At 43.9% G+C, this 23,775-nt stretch overlaps 1 protein-coding gene across 2 annotated transcripts in view; it reads right to left on the bottom strand.

The window, feature by feature from the left end:
- SLC27A2 (solute carrier family 27 member 2) overlaps positions 1-5,115 on the bottom strand; it is a 54,084-nt gene extending 48,969 nt beyond the window's left edge. The window contains exon 1 of one of the 2 annotated variants that reach the window (XM_004056173.5): positions 4,384-5,115. In XM_004056173.5, the coding sequence (XP_004056221.4) occupies positions 4,384-4,861 (478 nt within the window). In that variant the 5' untranslated portion in view covers positions 4,862-5,115. The remainder of the gene's footprint in view (positions 1-4,383) is intronic. The other variant, XM_055362987.2, reaches the window with a different exon arrangement.
- Positions 5,116-23,775: the final 18,660 nt, after the last annotated feature.

Genomic DNA, 23,775 nt, shown 5'->3' with positions numbered 1-23,775 from the left:
GGAGACAATTTTCCCATGTGATTACCTAGATCATACCCTGCCCTGGAGAATGATCCTGAAATGTACAACAGAGAGAAAGTCATATTCTCTGGGAAACAGTGCTGCTGCTTGATTCAGGGAAGTGTTTATGAGTCTTGACTTTCTGTAACTATAGTAAAATTGAAAAGAGTAATTGAGTACTGAAATTCCTGATAGGGTTGAGTCCTGTTAAGTGTTATAAAGAAACCCCCAAATTCGTAACAACTGGATCAATCCTCATGATAAATGCCTCTGTGCTGGTCCTTTACATATACTGCAGAATTTGACTGACAGATGGAGCTCAAGAGCTCTTACTAGTCCACAAGCCCTGGGCTGAAACTCAAAGTATGGAATCAAACTGACATTTATGTATCATGTTCAAGATGGTGTGATAGAATAAACAGTGCCTCGTAAGTGAGAAAAAAATATTTGGGTTCTATCTCTACCTTTCTGTTCCTAACTATCCACTTGATCATGGGCAATTCATATCATCCCTCTAGGCCTTTGTTTATACAGCTATAAGACAATGAGAAGGCCAGTAGCAGTGGCTCACACCTCTAATCCCAGCACTTTGGGAGGACGAGGCAGGTGGATCACGAGGTCAAGAGATGGAGACCATCCTGGCCAACATGGTGAAACCCCATCTCTACTGATAATAACAAAAATTAGCTGCGCATGGTGGTGGGCATCTGTAGTCCCAGCTACTTGAGGGGCTGAGGTAGGAGAATGGCTTGAACCTGGGAGGCGGAGGTTGCCGTGAGTCGAGATCGCGCCACGGCACCTCCAGCCTGGGCAACAGAGCGAGACTCTGTCTCAAAAACAAACAAACAAACAAACAACAATGAAAAACAATGGGAAACTCAACTGTTTCTCAAAGCCTAGTCCTCAGACAATTTGTTTCAAAATCACCTGGGGTTTGTGGTGGGGTTTCTTATAAAAATACACATTCCTGGGCCCCAACATAGTCTTACTGAATCAGCATTTTTGGGGATGATCTCAGAAATTTTGTTTTTTTGTTTTGAGACAGGGTCTCACTCTATCACCCAGGCCGGAGTGTAGAGGCACAGTCAGAGCTCAGTGCAGCCTCAATCTCCCGGGCTCAAGCAATCCTTTCACCTCAGCCTCCCCAGTAACTGGGACCACAGGTGCTCACCATCATGCCCAGTTAATTTTTGTATTTTTTTTTTTTGTAGAGACGGGGTTTCATCATGTTGCCCAGGCTAGTCTCGAACTTCTGGGCTCAAGTGATCCTCCCTCCTCCACTTCCCAAAGTGCTAGGATTACAGGAGTGAGCCATAGTGTCCAGCCTCAGAATGTTTTTAAAAGTAAGCTTCCGGCCAGGCGCGGTGGCTCACGCCTGTAATCCCAGCACTTTGGGAGGCCAAGGCCGGCAGATCACAAGGTCAGGAGATCAAGACCATCCTGGCTAACACGGTGAAACCCCATCTCTACTAAAAATACAAAAAATTATCTGGGCATGGTGGCGGGTGCCTGTAGTCCCAGCTATTCAGGAGGCTGAGGAAGGAGAATGGCGTGAACCAGGGAGGTGGAGTTTGCAGTGAGCCGAGATCGCGCCACAGCAGCCTGGCCTGGGTGAAACAGCGAGATTCCGTCTCAAAAAAAAAAAAAAAAAAGTAAGCTTCCTAGGTGATTCTTAGGCTTATTAAACTTTCTTCTGTAAACTTTTTTTTTAAAAGTATAACACATTCATTAAACTTACAGGATTATAGGGTTAGAATATCTCTAAGGTCCCTTCCAACACCAAAGAATTCTAAGAATCAGTCCATTCAACATATTTTCCCATGGGCATGTTTAGTAAACATGCAACTCTGTGACAGACTGTAATTTTGCTTCATGTGCAAAGGTATCTCAGTGATTTGGAAAAACTGATTTTTTTTCAAATATGTGGCCTCCCTCAGAGGTCAGTTGACTGTCCAGAGAGTGCCTTAGGTCCACTGTAAAGTCTGGTTCACGTTTGAGTTTAATATAGAAATTCCCATATATTCTCTATGTAAACACATAGCTCTATGGCAGACAACTGTTAGCTGGGTGGGAAGAGGGTATCTGGTTGTAATTCTGACTTTATTGCAGAACCAAACTGTATTAGGGTCATTTAATCCTGAACTTCTTTGTCAACAAAACTCCAAACCCTGTGACCTCCCTCTCAGGGGGCCTGGGATACTAAAGTGATAAACAGAATTTAAATGCTTCCTGAAGTGGTACAAAGATCACTGTGTTAATAATTTCCCTCCAAGCAAGCTGGTAAAGTAATAGGCTTAGGAGAGTCTTCTAGTTACAAAGTAGTGAAGTTATCGCTTTTCTCAGGCAGCAAGAAATTAATGGGAATTTTCTTGAAAGGACCATCTCTTCCAAATAATGTTGCCACCTTTAAACTTGTCTTTCTTTTTTTCATTCTGTTTTTTGAGATGGAGTCTCACTCTGTCCCCCAGGCTGGAGTGCAGTGGCATGATCTCGGCTCACTGAAACCTCTGCCTCCTGGGTTCAGGTGATTCTCCTGCCTCAGCCTCCCAGGTAGTTGGGATTACAGGCACGCGCCACCATGCCCAGCTAATTTTTTTTTTTTTTAGTCGAGACGGGGTTTTTGCTATGTTGGCCAGGCTAGTCTTGAACTCCTAACCTCAAGTGATCCACCTGCCTCGGCCTCCCAAAGTGCTGGGATTACAGGCTTGAGCCACTGCGCCCAGCCTAAAATTTGGCTTTCTGCTTTTAAACTTTTATACAAAGCCTGTATTTTTTGGATTATTTATTTCATGCCACATGAAGCAGGTGTGTAAGATTCCTGGTTTCTCACAAGTGAATTAACCTTTCATCTTTCTGTAACCCGCTTAGCTTGCCTCAGTTTCCCCAGCTATGAAATGAAGGGGTAGAGCAAGTGGACACTTCATCCCTTCCAGCACACTTAACATTTTACATCCATGCAGAGGAAAACAATAAGATGTAGGAAAGAGGCTGGGTGTGGTGGCTCACACCTGTAACCCCAGCACTTTGCGAGGCCAAGGTGGGTGGATCGCTTGATCTCAGGAGTTTGAGACCAGCCTGGGCAACATGGTGAAACCCTGTTTCTACCAAAAATAACAAAAAATTAGCTGGGCATGGTGGTGCATGCCTGTGGTCCCAACTACTTGAGAGGCTGAGCTGGGAGGATTGCTTGAGCCTGGGAGGCAGAGGTTACAGTGAACTGAAATAGCGCCACTGCACTCCAGCCTGGGCAACAGAACAAGACTGTCAAAAAAAAAAAAAAAAAAAAAAAAAGAGATGTAGGAAAGAGCATGGCTTCGAAGTTGGATAGAGCTAGGTTGGAATTTTAAGCCTCAGTTTTCTCAACTGTATAATGGTGGTGGTGATGATGGGGATAGTGATATGTTATCTCCCAGGGTAATAAAAGCATCTACTATAGGGCTTAGCACAGAAATGCATTCTAGAAAGCTGAGGCTCCTCGGCTCCCTAGACCCCTACCCTGTCACCTAGGTCTTTCAGCCCACTCCTGGGTAGGCCTCTTTTTACTGACTGAGAGAAGGAACCCTTGGTCCTTATTCAATTGCAGAGACAAGCTCTCTGGGAGGGGAAAGCCATCAGCCCTGTGAGTAACAGGTTCTCTGTCACTTCCTGACCTTGTCATCACTTAAGTTACTATTTCAAGTCTGGCTGAAATGTGGCAGGAGCTAACCACAGAACTGAAAGGGTCACTATTGTGATAGATGCAGTGGGGGCTCACAAGGGTCCTGTAGCAGATCCCCAATATCTTCTCTCTGGGGATCAGGTGGGGTCACCTTTGTTCTGCAGGGAGGGGACAGGGATGCTAACAGCAGTTGAGAGCTGGAAGCAACATTGAAGCCTGCCTCATTAGAGAGGAGCAAACCAAGGGACAGAGAGGAGAAGTGACTTTCCCATGATCACACAGCCAGTCAAGCAGCAGAGGTGAGAAGAGCCCCTCTGGATCCACTAGAGTTCGCACTCGAGATCCTCTGCATTTTAATGCAGATGTTATAAGTATTGATTAAGAGCTTGGAATTTGGAGATAGATGGCTGGGCATGAGGCTTCACCTCTCAGGACCTCAGTGGTCTCATCTATAAAAGTCCTATAACAAATCCTACCCATTGTGAGGATTAAAAACCACACTGCCTGCAGAGTGCTTAACACAGAACTTGGCGCATAATCAGCTTCCACAACAGGTGGTCCTAAAAGATCATTATTTGCGATTCAAGGAAACACTGCCAACCTTTTTCTATACCTACAGTTCCGATCTGAACCTCCCTCTGCGAACCCCTTATGCCACGCTGTGGCTCGTCAGTCAAGGCGCCGAGAAGCCCTGGTGCCAGGGCAGGGCGATCCTCGGGGCTCACCTGGCGACGCCAGCAGCACCTTCGCCCCGCAGCACTGGAAGCAGTGCAGCAGGGACTTCGCACGGATGTTGTAATTGAGGCACGCCATGGCACAGCCCAGCTTCACCAGCCCCAGCCACAGCCACACGTAGGCTGGCTCGTTACCCATAAAGAGCGCCACGCAGTCTCCCTGGCGCAGGCCGAGGTGGTCGTGCAGCGCCCGGGCCACTTGATTGCTGCGCCGGTCCACCTGCGCGTAGGTGAGAGTCTCGTCGCGGAAGAGCAGAAAAGGCTTGTGTGGAGTCTGGCGCGCTTTCTCCAGGAACGCCCGCAGGATGGTGCGCGCCGGCCGCCGCTTCCCGTAGCTGCGCACCCTCCGGCCCACGGCGACCACCTTCAAGAAGTAGCCTATGTCCTGGAAGAAGTAGGGGCAGCAGAGGTTCACCAGGAGCGGCAGGAACAGCAGCCCCGCCAGGACTGTGTAGATGGCGGAAAGCATGACGGCTGCGGGGCCCTCTGTCCCAGCGAGGGCAGAGGGTCACCCCGGGCGTGCAGCGCGGCGACTGGGCAGGCTCCGGGCGGACTGACGGGCTGCGCCGGGGCGCACGCGGCGGGACGCCGGACTCGCGTGAGATGAAGGGGAAGACAGAGCTCCTCCGCTGCAGGTACCGCCGCGGGCTCCGGAGCAGGTGTAGTCGTATGCGCGTTGCCGGGGGTTCCGGGCGGGACCGGCCGGCTGAGCCCGCCCCCTTGTGGGGGGCAGCCACCTGCTCTCCCGGCCCTCCCACGCGGTCCTCCCGGGGCTGGGCAGGCTGCCCTGCGGCTCACCGGGAGCCTCGGCCACTTCCCAGCTCGAGTCTGGAGGTCTGGGGTCAAGTCTGGACCTCCTTGCGTTGTGACCGAAGTACTTTACCTCTAGGAGCCACGGTTTCTTTAAATGGTGATGAGACGCGCTTAGCGGACGTTGGGAATATTGAAGGAGATAATGCAGGCGTGGGGCTATTATTTGTTACCACTAATAGAATGGCTTATGGAGATGACACTGTTATTACCGATAAAGTGCCTTATAAATGTCAGACAGTCCTATTATTTATTAATAGCGGGTACCAGGTGCCACTGCCAAAGCAGAATCTCATCTCTCCTTCCTGGTCCCAAGGGCTTTCCGCCTGGTCTCTCTTTGTTTCTCAGATTTGCTTCCCAGCCCGACTGCCAGGCGGTCTCCTGTAGCGAAGGCTTCAAGGTTGAACAGAAATGCCCGTGGCAGTCACGTCCAGCTCATCCCAAGCCCTGCCAGGTGAGTGAGGGCAGGACACTCTAACCTAGTCGGCCCTGCCTGGTCGGGGGAGTCCTGATTTCATGAAGAGCAGTGCGACACCGCACCACCTGAAATCAAGCTTTGACATTATTTTACGATTTTGTTCTGTTAAGTGATCCTGCTGTTCCCTCATGCTGAAAGTTGGCAAGTGTTGTCAGCACAGTTCACACATTTAGTAAGTGGCTCTGTCAGAGAATGGTATAGTACAGAGGACATTGAGTAAGTGGTATTGGCATGTCTCAAAAACCATTTCTTTTAGAGGAAATGTGAACCTTTCTTTTAATTTGCCTTAGTGCTACTTCTGTACGAAGTGAATGCTCACTACTTGCCACTGAGGAGGGTCAGGATCTAAGTAGTGTTTTATTTTCATCCTCTACTGTCCTCCTGTGTTCCTCTATCTTAATTTGATACGATAAATACAGATAATGCTTATTCCTCCTAGACACGCTGCTAGGAGCTTCCCTATGTTACATTTTGGGAGCCTCAGTTATTTTATGCAGGTGGCACTTTCATGCTCATTTACAGACAAGAAAGGGAAGCTTAGGTGAATTGAGACAGCTGGTAAGTAATTCGTGGGTTTTGGAAATGGTATCTGTTTGGTCCCGGGGAACCAACTCTTAGCTTATTCTTAGTAACTATATTATGCTGTCCTCCTATTCTCTAGGTTTCTGTCCATGTCCTCTTTTTTTTTCGGTGTGTGTAAAACACACAAAAATGTTTCACATTCCCTCCAGGCCACCCCCTGCCGTTTTTTAGCCTCCTTTTCTTATCCCTAGTAACTGCTCAAGCAACCTTTCCCTTTTCCTGACCTTTTCATTTCTGATCCAGCTACCTGGTTGCATCATTTCCCTGGGGATGAGCTGGGGGCCTTCATCATCCCTGAGGAGAAAGCAGTAGAATTAACCAAAGTGACGGCCCGACAGAAACCATTCTCATGTGCACTTCTTTCATGTTGAAGCTCAGAGCCAGCCCTTCCTTTTTCATCCCAATGCCATCCTCGTCCCTTGATGGCTAGTCACTTCTGTGTAGCCACCTGCACCCCTCTTTTCTCTTCCTTGAACAGCTACTGTCTACCCAGAGTGCTAGATTACCACAAGGGTCCACTTTTTCCCCTCTTATTCTGAGGATCACTTTAACCTCAGTTACAAGTAAAAGAAAACAAGACCCAAGCTAGCTGAAGCAGAAACAGGAATTTAAGCAGTAACTGGAGAGTCCGGGGCTAAGACATCAAGGATTTTAAATGCTGACACCTGGATCTAGTTTTGCTTTCACTATTTCTCCTCTGCACCTCCTCTGTTCTCATTCAGGCTCTCTGGTTTTTGTCCAAAGATGGCTGCCAACAGCCCTTAGGAGTACATGCTTCCTGGCTCAACTTCAGAGAGAAGTACAGGAATCTTTTTCTTAGGAGTTCTCATAAAAAAAAAAAATCCCTGACTGGATTATGCACCCATTTCTGAACCAATGTCTGTGGGTCCTGGGGAAAAAGGTGCTAGTTGTTTTAAGCCAATCAGCGCTCACCCATGGGGGTGAGAGTATAATCAATTTCACCTAGGCCATTTTGTGGAACGTTTTAGGGTATTATTAAAAAGTGGGGTTAGGGAGAGTAAACTTGGGGAAGTAATTTGCAAATGTCTATAATATATACCTTGGGAGTCCCAGTGATTCCAGCTTTGAGCCTGGGATCCAGCTCTTGCTTTATCACGAGGTTAATAGATGTCTTAGTCTGTTTGGGCTGCTATAACAAAATACTGTAAGCTGGGTAGTTTATAAACAACAGAAATTTATTTCTCAGACTTCTGGAGGCAAGTCTAAGATCAAGGTACCAGCAGATGTGGTGTTTGGTGAAGGGCTACTTTCTCATAGATGGTGCCTTCTCACTGTGTACTGTTTGGTAGAAGGGACAAATTACCTCTCTGGGGCCTGTTTTATGAGGGCACTAATCCCATTCATGAGGGCTCTGCCCTATGATCAAATTACTCCCCAAAGGCTCTACCTCCTAATACCATCACATTGGGGGTTAGGATTTCAATATATGAATTTTGTAGGGGACATGAACATTAAAATCACAGCAATAGTCTTCCTGGAAATATTGCTGCCGTCTTATATCTCCACTGCTCAATTATCTTTAGTGGTTCCCCATCGCTTCCTATTGTCTTCCACCAATGACACCTGTAGACAGTTTGTACTTGTACAGCATACTAGAACATACCTGGCCTAGAGTTGACCAGATGCCCTGGCTTCTGCCTGACTCCTTTGAAAGGTGATCGATAGCTTAGCACATTGGCTGCCCATTCTTGGTACATCTCTTGGGAACTTCTGGTCTATAAAATGAAATTTTAACTTTATTTTCTGGCTCTTCTGAATCTCACTCAAGCTTTCACTACACTCAATTGACAAATATTTATTGAGTTGCTGCTATGAACCAAACATTATTAGGTATGAAATATTTTAAAATGGACCAAAACTTAATTCTAACTGTTCCTTTTCAAGTGCACTTTGTTTTTAGCAAGTCTGGTCTGCACACTCCTAAAAATGCCCTGCACCTTCCTCTTTCTACTGGCTTGTTATTACCACTTTCCACCCCTGACCATCCTAACCCTGTAAATCTCAACTCTCCTTTAGGGCAGTAGTTGTTTGATTCCTGAATTTCTTAGTCCCGTGTTATATTTCGAAACCAAGTTAGGGACTCAAAAAAAGTAATGACTTCTTAATTTTTCTAGTAAGAACAACCCCCTCCCCCATCACAGTATATTTGTTATTTTATAGAAGAATGACATTTTTGGCACTAAAAAAGTATACCTGAACTGTACACTTAAAAATGGTTAAAATAGTTAATTTTTATGTTATGCATATTTTACCACAATTTTAAAGACAGTAACAATAAACATATAGCCCTTTCCAAGAAAAGATGAAGACAATGTTACACCAACACATAAAAAGTACAGAAATTATCCAAGTGTGGGGGCATGCACCTGTAATTCCAGCTACTCGGGAGACTGAGGGAGGAGGATCACTTGAGGCCAGGAGTTCAAGACTGGACTGGGCAACACAGTGAGACCCCATCTCATATGAAAAACAAAACAAAATAATCTTGCAAATTCTCACAAACATAAAAATAAAAACATTAAAAATATTTTTGAATGTAGAAAACTGCAACTTTTGTCTGGGTTTTTATACCATATAGAAATTGTTTTTATACAAGTTTGTCTATTCAGTAACATAAATTCCACAGGGAAATATGAAATAGAGCCAGATCTTGGACTTTGATGTAATTTAGGATTTTGTCAGCACTGAGATCTCAGACATGGAGATTCTCCGTCCCCATAGGCTTAGTTAAGCCTCCTCATTCCACTTCTCCCTTTCTCTGACATTACTGAGCCTACTCATTTCCTCTATCAAGATTTTGGTCCCTTCCTGGCCAGTCACTTCAATGTGGCCTCCTAGACCCCTCTTTTCCTTAAACTTTCTATCCAGGTATAGATGACCTCAAATGCCCACTGTCTTCTGTCCTATTCTAGCTAGGTATTGCAGGAGAAGTTTAGGGGCAAGACAGGATTACTGGGTGTGCATACTGACACCTTCTAGCCTTGGTCAGGACGTTCATCCCTATCATCTATCTCTGCTATTTGAGAGAAGGCTTCCTAATGGCAGTCCCAGACCTTCCCTACCCCCTTCAAAGTTTCCAATCCCAATCTCAAATGTTCTTTTAAAGCAGGTGGCTTCCCTTCCTACTTTATGGAGATGAAGTAGTTCACTATTTCTCAAACTTTACAAGTCTGAGAATCACCTGGGGAACATGCTAAAATATAGTTCATTCAGCCCCATCTCCAGAATTTCTGATTCAAAGAATTCACATCTCTAAGAAGTTACCAGGTATTGCTGACACTGCTAGTCCAGGGACTATACTTTGAGAACTACTGATTTAGTCCATTGGCTTCCAAACTACCCGGTAGAGCCCTAGTGGCTGAGAAGCCCTGAGGAGAGTTCATTGCATAGAGTGGGAAAGGGGCTCTGGGAGGATCCTACCCTAGCTCCAATCAAAACAGCTCATATACTTGTTTTACACTTCCATGTAGAGTTCATGTGAAAAAAAGTATTCCCAAACATTTTCCTTTAAATCTTCCAGCCCATGCTGATCCAGCCCTTGTACTGAACTTATAAACCCATCGCATAGGTTGGCTTTTGATTGTTTCTTACCTGTTAGTTTTGCCTTCGTAACTAGAATTCAATTTCCTGGAATGAAGTAATAGAAAAGACTGTGAGACTTGAAGCCAGAAGACCTGATTTTGAGTCTTTACCTGTCATGCATTGGCTGAGTAGCTTTGAGAAGTGTACTGAGCTCTCACAGTGACTTGTGTTAATTTTGTAGAATTTGAGGCACCTAATGCGCAGGGCCATTCTTGACAAAAAATTATAGATTATGAAGCTTGTGATTTTTGTGACATTACATACTTGGTACAAATAGAAATTTTGTGTGACTGACTCATTCAGTGGTTTGTGGGAAGAATAATCTCTGACTGTTGTTGCCATAAGTTAATCACATTTCTTGAAATGTGGGTGCCTGTCATCCTATTGACTGTCTAGCATGGTACCATTTGAGTATAGACATACAGGATGTGCAGGTATTCAGCAAACAAAATGGCAAGGGTTTGATGGAGGTGGTATGTGATAAGATTGACCCTCTTTTTGGAGAATGAAAAAAAGGTGAGACTGAGAACAACTGATTATTGATATTAGACATGACAGAGCAGGGAACCCTTGCATTGGCATCCCAGTTGTGCTTGCTACACAGTCAGGACAATTTATAATTTGAGAAAAAGATGTTTGCCCTCTTTAGTTCTGACCAGAATGTCTTTGATTAGGTGTTGAATTCTAACTCAGGGAAAACTTGTAATGAAATCATCATTGTTTCTAGTGCTAATATGTGTGCTAATTCTCCAGATTTGGTTTGTATTTTTTCAACAGCTTTCTCTCTCTTCTTCAATATCCCACTGCAACGCACATACTCTCCATCCCAGTCACAATGTACTCTTTTTTGGATTTTATTATTTATTTTGTTTTTTATTTTTTAATTTAATTTAAAAAATATTTTATTTTTCCATAAGTTATTGGGGTACAGGTGGTATCTGGTTACATGAGCAAGTTCTTTAATGGTGATTTGTGAGATTTTGGTGCACCCATGACCTGAGCAGTATACACTGCACCAGATTTGTAGTCTTTTATCCCTTGCCCTCCTTCTACTCTTCCCAAGTCCCCAAAGTCCGTTGTATTATTCTTATGCCTTTGCATCCTCACAGCTTAGCTCCCACATGTCAGTGAGAACATACGATGTTTGGCTTTCCAATTCTGAGTTGTATCACTTAGAATAATAGTTTCTAATCTCATTCAGGTCACTGCAAATGCTGTTAATTCATTCCTTTTTATGGTTGTGTAGTATTCCATTGTGTGTGTGTATATACACAATGTTTATATATAGTGTATATGTATATGCTGTGCAGTATATATATACACACACTATATACTGTGGTATATATATATATATATATATACTCTGTGGTATATATATATACATATATATACTCTGCAGTATATATATATATATATATATACTCTGTGGTATATATATATACATATATATACTCTGCAGTATATATATATATATATACTCTGTGGTATATATATATACATATATATACTCTGCGGTATATATATACACTCTCTTTATACTATGATATATATATATACTGTGATACATATGTACACACATATATATATCACAGTATCTTTAACCACTCATTGATTGATGGGCATTTGGCTTGGTTCCACAATTTTGCAATTGTAAATTGTGCTGCTATAAACATGCGTGTGCAAGTATCTTTTTTGTGTAATGACTTCTTTTCCTTTGGTTAGATACCAGCAGTGGGATTGCTGGATCAAATCGTAGTTCTACTTTTAGTTCTTTAAGGGATCGCCACACTGTTTTCCATAGTGGCTGTACTAGTTTACATTCCCACTAGCAGTGTAGAAGAGTTTCTTGTTTACCACATCCATGTCAACATCTACGGTTTTTTGATTTTTTAATTATGGCCATTCTTGCAGGAGTGAGGTGGTATCACATTGTAGTTTTGATTTGCATTTCCTTGATCATTAGTGATGTTGAGCATTTTTTAATATGCTTGTTGATCATTTGTATGTCTTCCTTTGAGAATTGTCTATTCATGTCCTTAGCCCCCTTGTCGATAGGATTGTTTGTTGTTTTCTTACTGATTAGATTCGTTGGTTAGTTTCTTCGTTTCTTACTGATTAGATTTGTTAGTTTCTTACTGGTTAGAGTTCGTTGTAGATTCTGGATATTAGTCCTTTGTCAGATGTATAGGTTGTAAAGATTTTCTCCCACTCTATGGATTGTCTATTTACTCTGCTGTTCCTTTTGCTGTGCAAAAGCTCTTTAGTTTCATCAGATCCCAGCTATTTATCTTTGTTTTTATTGCATTTGGTTTTGGGTTTTTGGTTATGAAATCCTTGCATAAGCCAATGTCTAGAGGGTTTTTCCAATGTTATGTTCTAGAATTTTTATAGTTTCGGGTCTTAGGTTTAAGTCCTTAATCCATCTAGAGTTGGTTTTTGCATAAGGTGGGAGATGAGGATCCAGTTTCATTCTCCTACATGTGGCTAGCCAATTGTCACAGACACCATTTGTTGAAAAGGGTATCCTTTCCCCACTTTATGTTTTTGTTTGCTTTGTGGAAGATGAGTTGGCTGTAAATATTTGGGTTTATTTCTGGGTTATCTATTCTGTTCCATTAGTCTATGTGCCTATTTTTATACCAGTACCACGCTGTTTTGGTGACTATAGCCTTATAGTGTTGTTTGAAATCAGGTAGTGTGATGCTTCCAGATTTGTTCTTTTTGTTTAATCTTGCTTTGGCTATGTGGGCTCTTTTTTGGTTCCATATACATTTTAGAATTTTTTTTTCTAATTCTGTGAAGATTGGTGGTATTCTGATGGGGATTGTGTTGAATTTGTAGATTGCTTTTGGCAGTATGGTCATTTTCACAATATTGATTCTACCTATCCATGAACATGGGATGTGTTTCCATTTGTTTGTGTCATCTATGATTTCTTTCAGCAGTGTGTTGTAGTTTCCTTGTAGAGGTCTTTTGACTCCTTTGTTATGTATATTCCTAAGTATTTTTTTTTTTGCAGCGATTGTAAAAGGGATCGAGTGCTTGATTTGATTCTCTGCTTGGTCGTTGTTGGTATGTAGAAGAGCTACTGATTTGTGTATGTTAATCTTGTATCTGGAAACTGTGCTGAATTCTTTTATCAGTTCTAGGAGCTTTCTAGGGAGTGCTTAGTGTTTTCAAGGTAAATGATCATATTGTCAGCAAACAGTGACAGTTTGACTTCCTCTTTACCAATTTGGATGCTCTATATTTGTTTCTCTCATCTGATTACTGTGGCTAGGACTTCCAGTACTATGCTGAAGAGGAGTGGTGACAGTGCGCATCCTTGTCTTGTTGCAGTTCTCAGAGGGTATGCTTTCAACTTTTCCCCATTCAGTATTATGCTGGCTGTGGGTTTGTCATAGATGGCTTTTATTACATTGAGGTATGTCCCTTGTATGCCGATTTTGCTGAAAGTTTTAATCATAAAGGAATGCTGGATTTTGTTGAATGCTTTTTCTGCATCTATTGAGATGATCATGTGATTTTTGTTTTTAATTCTGTTTATGTCATGTGTGACATTTATTGGCTTGAGTATGTGAAACCATCCCTGCATCCCCGGTATGAAACCCACTTGATCATGGTGGATAATCTGTTTGGTATGTTGTTGGATTTAGTTAGCTAGTATTTTGTTAAGGATTTTAGCATCTATGTTCATCCAGGATATCGGCCTATAGTTTTCTTCTTTTGGTTACGTCCTTTCCTGGCTTTGGTATTAGGGTGATGCTGGCTTCATAGAATGAATTAGGGAGGGTTCTTTCTTTATCTTGTGGAATAGTGTTAAAATGATTGGTACCAATTCGGTTTTTTTTTAAATTTTTTTTAGTATTTATTGATCATTCTTGGGTGTTTCTCAGAGAGGGGGATTTGGCAGGGTCATAGGACAATAGTGGAGGGAAGGTCAGCAGATAAACATGTAAACAAGGGTCTCTGGTTTTCCTAGACAGAGGACCCTGCGGCCTTCCGCAGTGTTTGTGTCCCTGGGTACTTGAGATTAGGGAGTGGTGATGACTCTTAACGAGCATGCTGCCTTCAAGCATCTGTTTAACAAAGCACATCTTGCACCGCCCTTAATCCATTTAACCCTGAGTGGACACAGCACATGTTTCAGAGAGCATGGGGTTGGGGGTAAGGTCATAGATCAACAGCATCCCAAGGCAGAAGAATTTTTCCTAGTACAGAACAAAATGGAGTTTCCCATGTCTACTTCTTTCCACACAGACACAGTAACAATCCGATCTCTCTTTCCTTTCCCCACATTTCCCCCTCTTCTATTTGACAAAACCACCATCGTCATCATGGCCCGTTCTCAATGAGCTGTTGGGCACACCTCCCAGACGGGGTGGCAGCCAGGTAGAGGGGCTCCTCACTTCCCAGATGGGGCGGCTGGGCAGAGGCGCCCCCCACCTCCCAGACGGGGTGGCGGCCGGGTGGGGGCTGCCCCCCACCTCCCAGATGGGGAGGCTGGCCGGGCGGGGGCTGCCCCCCACCTCCCAGACGGGGTGGCTGGCCGGGCGGGGGCGGCCCCCCACCTCCCGGACAGGGCGGCTGCCGGGTGGAGATGCTCCTCACTTCCCAGACGGGGCGGCTGCCGGGTGGAGATGCTCCTCACTTCTCAGACGGGGCGGCCGGGCAGAGACGCTCCTCACCTCCCAGATGGGGTGGTGGCGGGGCAGGGACACTCCTCAGTTCCCAGACGGGGTCGCGGCCGGGCAGAGGCGCTCTTCACATCTCAGATGGGGCGGCGGGGCAGAGGCGATCCCCACATCCCAGACGATGGGCGGCCGGGCAGAGACACTCCTCACTTCCTAGACGGGATGACGGCTGGGAAGAGGCGCTCCTCACTTCCCAGACTGGGTGGCGGGGCAGATGGGCTCCTCACATCCCAGACGATGGGCGGCCAGGCAGAGACGTTCCTCACTTCCTAGACGGGGTGGCGGCTGGGCAGAGGCTGCAATCTCGGCACTTTGGGAGGCCAAGGCAGGCGGCTGGGAGGTGGAGGTTGTAGCGAGCCGAGATCACGCCACTGCACTCCAACCTGGGCAACATTGAGCACTGAGTGAGCGAGACTCCGTCTGCAATCCCGGCACCTCGGGAGGCCGAGGCTGGCAGATCACTCGCGGTCAGGAGCTGGAGACCAGCCCGGCCAACATGGCGAAACCCCGTCTCCACCAAAAAATACGAAAACCAGTCAGGCGTGGGGGCGCGCGCCTGCAATCCCAGGCACTCTGCAGGCTGAGGCAGGAGAATCAGGCAGGGAGGTTGCAGTGATCCGAGATGGCGGCAGTACCGTCCAGCCTCGGCTAGGCATCAGAGGGAGACTGTGCAAAGGGGGGGGGGGGGGAGGGGGAGGGGGAGGAGGAGGGAGAGGGAGACCAATTCTTTGTTGAATGTCTGGTAGAATACTGCTGTGAATCTGTCTGGTCCTGGACTTTTTTTTCTTGGTAATTTTTAAATTACCATTTCAATCTCACTGTTTGTTCAGCGTATCTAATTCTTCCTGATTTAAGCTAGGAGGGTTGTATTTTTCCAGGAATGTATCCATCTCTTCTAGGTTTTCTAGTTTATGTGCATAAGGTGTTCATAGTAGCCTTGAATGATCTTTTGCATTTCAGTGGTGTCAGTTGTAATATCTCCTGTTTTGCTTCTTAGTGAGGTTATTTGGATTTTTTTTTCTTTTCTTTTTTTGGTTAATCTTTCTAGTGGTCTGTCAGTTTTATTTATCTTTTCAAAGAACCAGATTTTTGTTTCATGTATTCTTTGTATTTTTGTTTGTTGGTTTGTTTCAATTTCATTTAGTTCTGCTCTGATCTTGGTTATTTCATTTTTTCTGCTGGGGTTTGGATTTGGTTTGTTCTTATTTCTCTAGTTCCTTGAGGTGTGATCTTAGATTGTCTGTTTATGCTCTTTCAGTCTTTTTGATGTAGGTGTTTAGGGGTATGAACTTTCCTCTTAGCACCGCCTTTGCTGAATCTCAGAGGTTTTGATAGTTTGTGTCATTATTATCATTCAGAAGAATTTTTGAATTTCCATCTTGATTTCGTTTTTACCCAAAGCTCATTCAGGATCAGGTTATTTAATTTCCATGTATTTGCATGGTTTTGAAGGTTCCTTTTGGAGTTGATTTCCGGTTTTATTCCACTGTGGTCTGAGAGAGTGCTTGATATAATTTCAATTTTTTAAAATTTATTGAGGCTTGTTTTATGGCATATCACATGGTCTATCTTGGAGGAAGTTCCTTGTGCTGTTGAATAGAGTGTATATTCTGTGGTTGTTGGATGAAATGTTCTGTATACATCTGTTAAGTCTGTTTGTTCCAAGGTATAGTTTAAATTCATTGTTTCTTTATTGACTTTCTGTCTTGATGATCTGTCTAGTGCTGTCAGTGGAGTATTGAAGTCCCCCAGTATTATTGTGTTGCTATCTCATTTCTTAGGTCTGTTAGTAATTGTTTTATAAATTAGGGAGCTCTAGTCTTAGGTGCATATATATTTAGGATTGTGATATTTTCCTGTTGAACAAGGCCTTTTACCATTCTATGCTGTCTCTATTCATCTCTCTTAACCACTGTTGCTTTAAAGTTTGTTTTGTCTGATATAGGAATAGCTACACCTGCTCATTTTTTGTGTCCATTTGCATGAAACACCGTTTCCCTCCCCGTTACTGTAAGTTTATGTGAGTCCTTATGTGTTAGGTGAGTCTCCTGAAAGCAGCAGATAGTTGATTGGTGGGTTCTTATCCATTCTGTGGTTCTGTATCTTTTAAGTGGAGCATTTAGGCCATTCACCTTCAATGTTAATATTGAAATGTGAGGTACCATTGCATTTATTGTGCTCTTTGTTGCCTGTGTACTTTGTTTTTTTTGTTTTGTTTTGTTTTTGCTTTTTAACTTGTAGTTTTGTTTTATAAGTCCTGTGTGATTTATGCTTTAAAGAGGTTCTGTTTTGATGTGTTTCCAGGATTTGTTTCAAGATTTAGGGCTCCCTTTAGCAGTTCTTGTGGTGGGGGGAGGGGTTTGGTAATGGTGAATTCTCTCAGCATTTGTTTGTCTGAAAACAACTCTATCTTTCCTTCATATATGATGCTTAGTTTTGCTGGATACAAAATTCTTGGCTGATAATTGTTTTGTTTGAGGAGTCTGAAGATAGGTCCCCAATCCTTTCTAGCTTGTAGGGTTTCTGCTGAGAAATCTGCTGTTAATCTGATAGGTTTTCCTTTATAGGCTACCTGGTGCTTCTGTCTCACAGCTCTTAAGATTCTTTTCTTCATCTTAACTTTGTATAACCTGATCACTGTGCCTAGGTGAAGATCTTTTTGTGATGAATTTCCCAGGTGTTCTTTGTGCTTCTCATATTTACATGTCTAGGTCTCTAACAAGGCTGGGGAAGTTTTCCTCAATTATTCCCCCAAATATATTTTCCAGGCTTTTAGAATTCTCTTCTTCCTCAGGTACACCAATGATTTTTAGGTTTGGTCGTTTAGCATAATCCCAGACTCTTGGAGGCTTTGTTTATATTGTCTTAATCTTTTTCTTTGTCTTTGTTGTATTGGGTTAATTCGAAGACCTTGTCTTTGAGCTCTGAATTTCTTTTTCTTACTTGTTCACTTCTATTGCTGAGACTTTCCAGAGCATTTCACATTTCTAAAAGCATGTCCAAATTTTCCTGAATTTTTGATTGTTTTTTCTTTAAGCTATCTATTTCCATAAATAATTCTCCCTTCACTTCTTGTGTCATTTTTTGAATTTCCATGCATTGGGCTTTGTCTTTCTCTGGTCCCTCCCAGATTAGCTTAATAACTAACCTCCTGAATTATTTTTCAGGCAAATCAGGGATTTCTTCTTGGTTTGGATTAATTGCTGGTGAACTAGTGTGATCTTTTGGGGATGTTGACGAGCCTTGGTTTGTCATATTACCAGGGTTGGCTTTCTGATTCCTTCTCATTTGGGTAGGCTGTGTCAGAGGGAAGGTCTAGGGCTGAAGGGTGTTGTTCAGAATTTTTTATCCCACAGGGTGTTCCCTTGATATTGTACTCTCCCCTTTTCCTATGGATGTGGCTCCTGTGAGCTGAACTGCAGTGATTGTTTTCTCTCTTCTGGGTCTGACCACCCAGTGAGTCTACCTGACTCCGGGCTGGTACTGGCGGTTGTCCGCACAGAGTCCTGTGATGTGAACCATCTATGGGTCTCTTAGCCGTGGATACCAGCACCTGTTCTAGTGGAGGTGGTGGAGGCTGCAATGGACTCCATGAGTGTCCTTAGCTTTGGTGGTTTAGTACTCTATTTTTGTGCTGGTTGGCCTTTTGCCAGGAGGTGGCACTTTCCAGGAAGCATCAGCTGTAGTAGTGTGGAGATGGACTGGTGGTGGGCAGGGCCCTAGAACTCCCAAGATTATAGGCCGTTTTTCTTCCACTACCAGAGTGGATAGGGAAAGATCATCAGATGGGGGTGGGGCTAGGCCTGTCTGAGCTCAGACTCTCCTTGGGCGGGTCTTGCTGTGGCTGCTGTTGAGGATGGGGGTGAGATTCCCAGGTCACTGAAGCTGTGTACCTAAGAGGATTATGGCTGCCTCTGCTGAGTCATGCAGGTTGTCAGGGAAGTCGGGGAAAGCCAGCAGTCACAGGCCTCACCCAGCTCCCAGGCCACCTGAAGGGCTGGTTTCACTCCCACCATACCCCACCAACGGCCCCAAGTCTGTTTCCAGGAGGAGGGTGAGAGGGGCTTGAAAAGTTGCCTGAGGCTTTCCACCTACCAGCTGCAAGAGAAAAGGGCTTTAGTTCTTCCCCCACCTGTGAAGTCTACATGCCTGTTTCGTGCCCTCCTCTTGAGTTCTGGCCAGGAGGCTTTTCACTCCATTCAAATTGTCACATAGTTTAACTAGAGAATTCCTTCTCCCTGTGGACTTTTACCCCCTGCTTCTCTGTTCACCCTCCTGATGGATCTCTTTGGTGCCAGGCAGGAATGGGCTGCTTGGGGGCCCAGCGAGCTCCCAGGGCCTTTCTGCTGTTTTCTCTACCCCTGTATTTCACTCGGCTCTCCAGATTGACTCAGCTTCAAGTAACCTTGGAAACCTCTTCCACAAACAGAACTTCAGCTTCTCCAGTGGGGGTGTGTGTTTGAGAGAGGAGGGTCTACCTTTCCCACTTCCGCAGTTGGGGCACTCACAGTATTTGTGGTGTCTCCGTGGTCCTGCAGGAGCAGTCTACTTCCTTCAGAGGGTCTGTGGGTCCTCTTGGGATTGTTGGTTTGTTCTTGCAGTCGCTCTGGAGCTAAAATTCCCAATGCGAGCCTTCGCATGCCACTCTGTTGGGAGCTCCCAGTCACCATGTACTCTTCATTCCCGAATGTGTTGGTTAATTCTTTACTACTTAGGTCCTTTGCTTCTTTGTTTCCTTCTCTTGTAATATCTTTTCTTCTCGTTCAATTCTTAAATGTAAGTTTCCTAGCATTATGTCTTCTACTTCAGCTTTTTATTGTTTTTCTATCTAGTTGATCTCATTTATTCCTATGGAATTGAGTGCCACCTGTATGCTGAGGACTTGTAAATATTCAGCCCAAATATGTCTGCTGAGTTCTAGATCTGATTTAATTATGGCCTACCGAGCACCTCCAGATGAATCCATTCCTTTATTTACTCACATATTAATGTATTCATTTGCTGTTTATTTAAAGTATACTATGTACAGATTACTTCACATTGAAGCATGTGGGACAAACATTATTCCCATTTTTTGGTAAGGGAATTGAAACTCAGGGAGATTAACCAACTTGCTTAAAGCCACACACAGCAAGTCAGTTGTGAAGCAAGGACTATAACCCAAATTTTCTGATTCCTAGTTAAGTGCTGATATGCTAAGTGTAGTGGATTGAATGTGTCTCACGCTGCCCTCCAAAAAAAGATGTGTATACCCAGAGCCTGTGAATGTGACATTATTTGAAAAATGTGTTTTTGCAGATATCATTAAGCTAAGGATCTTGTGACAGGATCATTCTGGGTTAGGCTGGGCCCTAAATTCAATGACAGGTGTCCTTAGAAGAGAAAAGAGACAGAGAAGAGAAGGCAATGAGAAGATGGAGGCAGAGATTGAAGTGCTATTTCTACAAGCCAAGGAATGTCAAAAGTTGCTGGCAGGCACTAAAAGATATGAGAGAGGCCTGGAATGGATTCTCCCTCAGAGTGTTCAGAAGGAATCAACTCTGCTGACACCTTGACTTTGGACTTTTGTCCTCCAGAACTGTGATACAATAAATTTCTGTTGTTTTAAGACATCGAGTTTATGGTGATTTGTTACAGTAGCCCTAGGAAACTAATATGCTAAACCACATTGTGTTTCAAATAAATTGGGATTTTGACTTCAAAACTAGGAAGCACAATGGTGAAAAAAAGTCCAGTAGTTGACAAAATAGAAAAAAGTACAAGGACCTAAAGTAGGCCATAACTATTTCACTGAAACAGTGAGAATCCTAATATAATTGGCCTCATGGTGAGTAAAATTGTGATCTGGGAATTAAACATTTCCCATTGGAGTTCAGGGTCAGCTTGTTGACCCAGAATCTCAAATTAACGGATCACTTACTGTTGTGGTGATTCAGCTTTTTTCTATTGCTGTTTTGTTGATCCTGCCACAAATTTCACCCTCAGTACTATGAAACATTCCAACCCCCAACCCCCCATGCATGGATTCTGCGTAATCAGGTGTTCTATTGGCTTATGGCATGTGATTACCTCCTTCTCCCTGCAAATCTTTCTGCTTTGGCTCCCTGTAGACTCAACTATGTTCCCAGTTTTCTAGGTCATATTCCTGAGATAACAAATCTGGTAGCCCAGACAATCACCCACATACATGATTGTGTAGAATGCTGAGGTTTCTGTCCAGCCATTAGACTATTGTACTCGAGTAAGATGCATGGTCCTGGTCCAGTCAGCTGTGTGCATTCCTGGAGGTGGATGGAAGTGGAAATAGGGAAGGTAGTTGGGTTTCCTTATTCAAAACATCATCACTATAAAAAAGGCACTCACCAGTAGAGGGTTGGCAGTTTCCCTCTAAAGGAGCTTATTTCCTGCTTTGTTAAGATGTTATTCTCTCTGATGACTACATACAGCAGTCATGAATAGCTACTTTCTATTGCTAATGAATTATGATGTAATTTAGTGCTTACTTGTGTGGCAAGATTATATCTTGAAGAATTTATGGAGATTCAAATTTTTGTCTGATGTCATTTTCCTTCTGCTGGAGGAATTTCCCCTAACATTTCTTGTACTGGAGATCTGCTGGCAATTAATTTTTTCATCTTTGTTTTCTGATAAAGTCTTTATATTACTTTCATTTTTGAATAGTATTTTCACTGAGTATAGAATTCTATGATAGGTTTTATTCTTTGGTACTTTCAAGATATCACTCTATTGTCTTGTGACTCACAGAGTTTCAGACTGCTGTAATTCTTATATTTGTTCTTTATTCCTGATTGTTTTCAAGATTTTCCCTTTATCTAATTTTCAGCAGTTAGATGAGGTGTGTGTGTGTGTGTGTGTGTGTGTGTGTGTGTGTGTTCTCTGTTTGGGATTCTCTGAGCTTTCAGATCTATGGTTTGATATCTTTTATATCTTTGGAAAAATTTGGGGTCATTATCTTTTCAAATTTTTTATCTGTTCTGTTATCTCTCTTCTCTCTCTTTGACTCCAGTTTGTGTTGAGTCATCTGATATTGCTCAACAGTTTTTACATGAACATTTTTTATTTGCTTTTTTCTTTCTGTGTTTCAATTTTGATAATTTTAAACCTACATTCAATTGACTGAGATTTCCACCTCAGCTTTGATAACTCTAAGTAATTCTTCATTTATGATATTGTGCTCCTTTATTTCCAGGATTTCCATATGACACCCCTTTTTATTTTTACCATTTCATCTCTGTTGATGTTTCCTCATCTTCTCACACATGTTGTTGACTTTTTCAACTAGATCCTTTAAAAACTTTTTTATTTGGGGGGAGGAGATAGAGCAAGATGACCAAAGAGAAGCCTCCAGTGATTGCCCCCACCACCCCCCACCAGGAACACCAAATTGAGCAGCTACTCACACAAAAGAAACATGTTCATAAGAAAAACAAAAAAACCAGGTGAGTGAACACAGTACCTCACTGTGTTTTAACATCATATTAAGGAAAGAGGGGCTGGTCGTGGTGGCTCATGCCTATAATCCCAGCACTTTGGGAGGCTGAGGTGGGCAGATCACTGGAGGTCAGGAGTTCGAGACCAGCCTAGCCAACAGGGTAAAACCCCATCTCTACTAAAAATAGAAAAATTAGCTGGGAGGTGTGGTGGTGGGTACCTGTATTCCCAGCTACTTGGGAGGCTGAGGCAGGAGAATTGCTTGAACCTGGGAGACAGAGGTTTCAGTAAGCCAAGATCGTTCCGCTGGACTTCAGCATGGATAACAGAGCGAGACTCCATCTCCCCAAAAAAAAAAGAAAAAAAAAAGGAAAGAGGTATTGAAGAGGGTAGGAAAGACACTCTTGAAACTCTTGAATTGCCTACACAACCCTTCCCAAATACCGTGGCAGAAGCCTTATGGCATGGAGAAAGAATCTGTGTGCTTGGGAGGAGAGCACAGTGATTGTAGGACTTTGCATTGGAACTCAGGACTGTCCTTTCACAATGGAAAGCAACATTTGACAGAATTCAGCTACTGCCCATGAAGAGAGTGTTAAGACCAGCCATAGCCAGAAGTGAATCTCCCATCTCAATGGTCAGAGTCTGAGTTCTGGAAGCCCGTCACCATGGGCTAAAGTGCTGTAGAGTCCTAAATAAACTTGAAAGGTCATCTAGACCACAAGGACTGCAATTCCTGGACAAGTCCTGGTACTGTCCTGGGCTTAGAGCCAGTGGACTTGGCGTACACATGACCTGGTGAGACGCCAGCTGGAGCAGCCAAGGGAGTACTTGCTTCATCCCTCCCTCAACCCCAGGCAGCACAGTAGAGAGATTGTTTGAGGAGAGAAGAGGGGAGAGTAAAGAAGACTTCATCTTACCAGCTCAGCCACAGTGAAATAAGACACAGGCAGGGACCTGAGGTCCCCATTCTAGGCCCTAGCTCCCAGATGACACTTCTAGACATGCTCTGGGCCAGAAGAGAATTGGTACCTTGAAGGGAAAAATCTCATCTTGGCAGGATTCATCACCTGAGACTAAAGAGCCCTAGGTCCCTGAATAAACAGCAGTGGTAGCCAGACGGTATTTGCTGTGGGCCTTGGGTGAGACTCAGAAATATGTTGGCTTCAGGTGTAACCCAACACATTCCCCTGTGGTGGCTACAGAGAGAGACTCATTCTGTTTGAGGGAAAAAATGTGATGAGTAAAGGGAGCTTTGTCTTGTAGCTTGAGTACCAGCTCAGCCACAGTGGGGATAGAGTGCCAAGCAGGCTCCTGGGGTCCCTGACTCCAGGCATTGGCTCCTGAACAACATTCTTGGACCTGCCCTGGGCCACAGGGGAGCCCACTGCCCAGAAGAGAGACTCAGGCCTGGCAGCATTCACCACAAGCTGACTGAGGAGCCCTTGGACCTTGAGAGAACACTGGAAGTAGCCAGGCACTACTTTCCATGAGCCTGAGACAGTGGTGGCCATGGGGAGAGACTCTTCTGCTTAAGAAAAGGGGAAGGAAGAAGGGGAAGGACTTTGTCTTGCAGCTTGGGTGCCAGCTCAACCGTGGAAGAATAGAGTACCAAGTAGATTTCTAAGGTTCCTGACTTTAGGTCCTGGTTCCTGAACAGCATCTTGACCCACTGAGGGCTAGGGGGATCTTGTAGCCCTGAAAGGAAAGATACAAGCAAGGCTGGATTCACCATCTGCTGATTGTAGAGCCCTTCAGCCTTCA

The sequence above is a fragment of the Gorilla gorilla genome, chromosome 16, assembly GCF_029281585.2.
Source record: "Gorilla gorilla gorilla isolate KB3781 chromosome 16, NHGRI_mGorGor1-v2.1_pri, whole genome shotgun sequence".
Taxonomy (NCBI): domain Eukaryota; kingdom Metazoa; phylum Chordata; class Mammalia; order Primates; family Hominidae; genus Gorilla; species Gorilla gorilla.
This window is presented reverse-complemented; position numbering and strand designations above follow the sequence as displayed.